This window comes from Cebus imitator, unplaced genomic scaffold, assembly GCF_001604975.1.
Source record: "Cebus imitator isolate Cc_AM_T3 unplaced genomic scaffold, Cebus_imitator-1.0 Scaffold451, whole genome shotgun sequence".
NCBI classification, from domain to species: domain Eukaryota; kingdom Metazoa; phylum Chordata; class Mammalia; order Primates; family Cebidae; genus Cebus; species Cebus imitator.
The window spans coordinates 50,135-54,305 of record NW_016107766.1 but is presented as its reverse complement, the minus strand read 5'-3'; the positions used below and the strand labels follow the sequence as shown (position 1 = coordinate 54,305).

Below are 4,171 nucleotides of genomic sequence, written 5' to 3'. Positions count from 1 at the left end.
CCAATAAGGTACACGTATTTGGCGACGTCTGCTGACACCAGGATTTGGGCTGATAGGGCCCTGTCTTTGGCGAGTACCGGCATTGCAGGAAGAGAGTCTGTCCTGAGTGTCTGTGAATTTCTTCAGGCACAGCACCCTTTACCCAGGAACCTGCAGAAAGAGACCCAGGTCAGAGCTGTGTAGGGACCCAATCTCCCCTCTCACAGGTTGGGAAAGGGGAGAGGGAAGTAATTCTGATGCCCACAACCAGAAGAGCGTTCCCAAATTCTGTCCTCTGGTCACAGAGCCACGCTGCCCCCGGCCCCACTCATTCTTCATTCCTCTCCTTACACCCCCTGCCCTCTTTCCCTCCATGTCACCTGAGGCCAGGAGCAGCAGCACAGGCGGCAGCAGCAGGTGTGGACCCCCGCAGGCCAAAGCCAGCCCAAATCTGTTTCTAACAGTGGAGAGGAGAAAAGGGGGAACCGTCTGAGAAGAGGGAGTCAGACGTTGGGTCGAATTCCGGCCCAGGTTCCCAGTGTCTCTGAGGTGGCACAACTGAGGAAGGTCAATGCCTTGCTGGGGAAATGTTTGGCCTGGGATGGCAGGCTCTGAGGACCAGGGGAGGAGGGGCATCCAGGCCTGGACAGCAGCCACCAGCCATAGGCTCTGTCTCTGGGCCTGGGCACCTCCGTGCTGCCCACGCTGCTCTGCTGCCTTGCGCTGCACTTCTCCCTGTGTCTGCTGCTTTAGGCCTTGCAGCCGGCCATGCTTCTCCTCTGTTGCTGGGGGCAGCTCTCAGCCTGGCCAAGAATAAAGCTGGTGGATTGAGGGGTCATCCCTCTTCCCTTCTCTCTATGCATTTCCTATAGGTGGTCAGGGCCGTTTGAGGCATGACCAGACTCCTGAGTCCTCTGGTCTCAGCCATGGTGGCTCAATGATGAGTTTTGACCCTGGGACATTTTGTGGGGGACAGATATTAATCCCAGGAATTTTAAGATGTTCCCTGGAAATGGTGGGCCCAGGAGACCAGGGAGGTAAGAGAGTGCTGGTCAGGGATACTTGGAGGGGAAGGCAGGCAGCAGTGGATCAGTTATGGGAGCTCGGGATCATTTCGGTCAGCGCTTGTTGGATGAACACATGAGTGGGTGAAGGAATAGTATGCATGTAAAATGTGTAGAGGAAGAAAATGGCCAAAGTGGAGCTATCTAGCAACAAGATCAAGTGGTACTACGTTACTACCCAATGTGGAGAAGAAATCTCTGGGAGTCAGCGCTGGTGTAAGTAACTGGCTGAGTAAAGAGCTGGGGAGAATAGACAGATATCCTGTGTGTAAGGATTCTGCCATATTCAGATTGTTGGTGTTCCCCCATCTCATATATTCAAACTTAGCTTTTATGTGATGGCATGAAGAGGTGAAACGTTGTGGGAATTTCTTAAGTGATGAGGGCTTCACCCTCAAGAATCAGATGAATGCCCTTATGCCAGAGATTGCAGGAAGCTGATTTGTCCTGTCTGCCACATGAGGACAGTGTTCACGCCTTCAGCCAGCTGAGGATGCAGCAAGAAAGTGCCACCTTGGAAGCAGAGAGCTGCCCTCAGCAGATACCAAATTCACTGACACCTTGATCTTTGACTTCCCAGCCTGCAGAACTTTGAGAAAGACATTTCTATTATTTATCAAGTCCCCAGTTAAGGCATCTTCTCATAGCAGCCTTAAAGGACTGAGAGATGGCAAACAACTCTTATGTGTATTCTGTCCTTAAGGGGGGAGCATAAATGCCACTGCTTAAGCCTGGGCTGCACAGATGACTTTCCTCCAGAGGACAGGCTGGGGAAGCCTGAGAAGAATAACTTCACAGAGGAGAAATCTGACACTCACCGTGTCAGCCAGGCAACCAAGGTGCAGACCCACAGAGAGAACTCAGGTCATTAGAATGTGGCATTGACTTGACGTGATGACAAGGGCAATTAGCTGTGTGGTCTGCTTTCCAAAAGCCGCTAGCCCCATGAGGAAAACATCAGACAAATTCCACATGAGCGACATTCTACCAAATACCTGAGCAGTATTCCTCAAAACCGCCAAGACTATCAAAAGTAAGAAATTCTCAGAAACTGCCATGGATAAGAGGAGACTAAGCAGCCATGAAGATGAAAAGCAAAGTGGCATCCTAGGTGGGACCCTGGAGCACACAAAGTACACAGGTAAAAGCCAGGGAAATCCGAATGAAGTAAGGACTTCAATTCACAACATCCACCCCAGAAACAGGAGAATGACTTCAGCAGGGGCGGGGCATTGGATAGACTGGGTAGGTATTGTTGAAGACACACAATTTAAGTTAGGCAGAAAAAATAAGTTCAGACACCTATGATACAGTATGGTGACTGGAGTTCATAACTGTGAATTGCACACTTGAAAATGACAAAAAGAATTTTTTTTTAACATAAATAGAAACTAACTTATTATTTTTTTTCTGGAAGAAGCAGTTACTGAATATTGGGACAGCAACTTTCCTGACAGAGGCTGCTGGGAAAAGATGGAGCTGCACAGAGGAAGAGTTGGGTCGAAGAGGAAGCACTGATGTCCCTCCAGGGTGGCTGCCCTTTGGTCTCCTTCCAACCCCTGGGCCATAGACCCTGGTCCTCCCCCAGAGAATGGCCTGGCACCCACTGCTTCCTGAGCCACCTCAGCCTATTTCTACACACAAGATCCTGAGACCAGCCAAGTCCCATATGATTCAGCATGTGGTCACAAGTCTCATTGTGCCTGACACCCCAACTGCCTGCCAGGGATCCCCTGGAAGAGGGCCCATCCTAGAAGGTCCCACTGGTTGCTGGCCCACCTCTCTTTGTGGCCAACACATCCTCCCTGCTCAGGTCAAGCCTGGTTTCCTCCCAGTCTAGTCACCCAGGGCAGGGCCTGGGGGTACCACTCCAGCCACAGGCCTGACCCAGGAATGGAGCCAGAGGCAGGTCACACCTAGAGCCTGCTGGGGCAGCCCCCAGACCTGTCTTCACTGGGCTCCTTCCTGGATCTTGACTAGGGTGCTGGTGGCTGAACCAATGTGTTCAGGGACAGAGCTGGTGTGGGAGGGACGGGCAGGGCGGGGCTCCCAGCCTCCTGCTGCGTTGGCCATGCTCTGGCTCTGGGAGCAGCAGGTCCTCCAGGCCTGTATGAGGATGTCTCCCCACCCTGGTGGATGGACAGCCTCAACTGATTCCTTCAGGCAGGCCCTCTGGCTCTCTAGGCGCATCTCAGTGCCTGCTGTGGTGGGCAGGGCGACAGAAGCCCAGAAAGTGGCAGCCGGCCTGCTCCAGCTTCCAGTGGAACATCTCCAGCACTTTGTGGCACTCCCTTCTGTGCCGTGGACCCAGCCCGAAGGCCTGTTCCACCTTCAGATACTGGGCAGCCCTCTGCATGCTCCAGCCATGGCTCTGCAGGGCTATCTGGCACTCGTCTGTGGTCACCCTATGCACCATGGCCTGCAGCATCTGAATCTTGTCTGCTGGCTGACCCATCTCTGGCCCATCCCCAGGGCAGCCCTTCTGTAGTACAAAGCAGTGGCCCTCAGGGCTGGGCGCCGGGTCCCTGGGTTGCTGTTGGTGGTGAAGAAGTTGGCCTTGGGGTTTGAGGCAGTCTCAGGTATCAGTCGAATGGTGGCAGTGGGGGCAATGGGGGCAGTGGGGGCCAAGGTGCTGGATGGGGGCAGCAGCAGGGTCACAGGCAGGGAATGCCAGTTTCTCAGGGCTCTGGGTCTCATGCAGACAGCACTGGTGGCGCTCAGATAGGGCAGTCGCTCAGGCAGCAGGTAATAGTGGGTGCTGCTGACCTTCTTGCCATCCCAGATGATGGGCAGCATGCATGGACTGGCCCATGGACCAGGTGCCTGGATCACCTGGGTAGTGGTGTACTTGGGGTCTGAGGCAAAGCTTTGGGTGGTGAGAGTAGATTTTAAGTGTTCTCACCACAAAAAAATTAAGCATTTGTGGTAACGCTTGATTTAGCTGTTTCGCCATTAATGCACACATCAAACCGTCATACCGTGCATGATAAATACATGAGTTCTATTCATCAGTTTTGTAAAATCATAATAGTAATGTATCAATATTGGTTCATTAATTGTGAGAACCGTAGGATACTAGTGAACTATGTTAATAATAGAAAATGTTGGGCATAGGGCATCAGGGAACT

General features: G+C 52.6%; 1 protein-coding gene across 1 annotated transcript in view; it reads right to left on the bottom strand.

Moving 5' to 3' along the window:
• Positions 1 to 3,839, bottom strand: part of TREML4 (triggering receptor expressed on myeloid cells like 4) — a 20,488-nt gene extending 16,649 nt beyond the window's left edge. The window contains exons 1-3 of the mRNA XM_037732507.1: positions 3,495 to 3,839; positions 360 to 774; positions 4 to 150 (exon numbers count right to left, since the gene is read on the bottom strand). Coding sequence (XP_037588435.1) covers positions 4 to 150; positions 360 to 774; positions 3,495 to 3,839 — 907 coding nt within the window. The remainder of the gene's footprint in view (positions 1 to 3; positions 151 to 359; positions 775 to 3,494) is intronic.
• Positions 3,840 to 4,171: the final 332 nt, after the last annotated feature.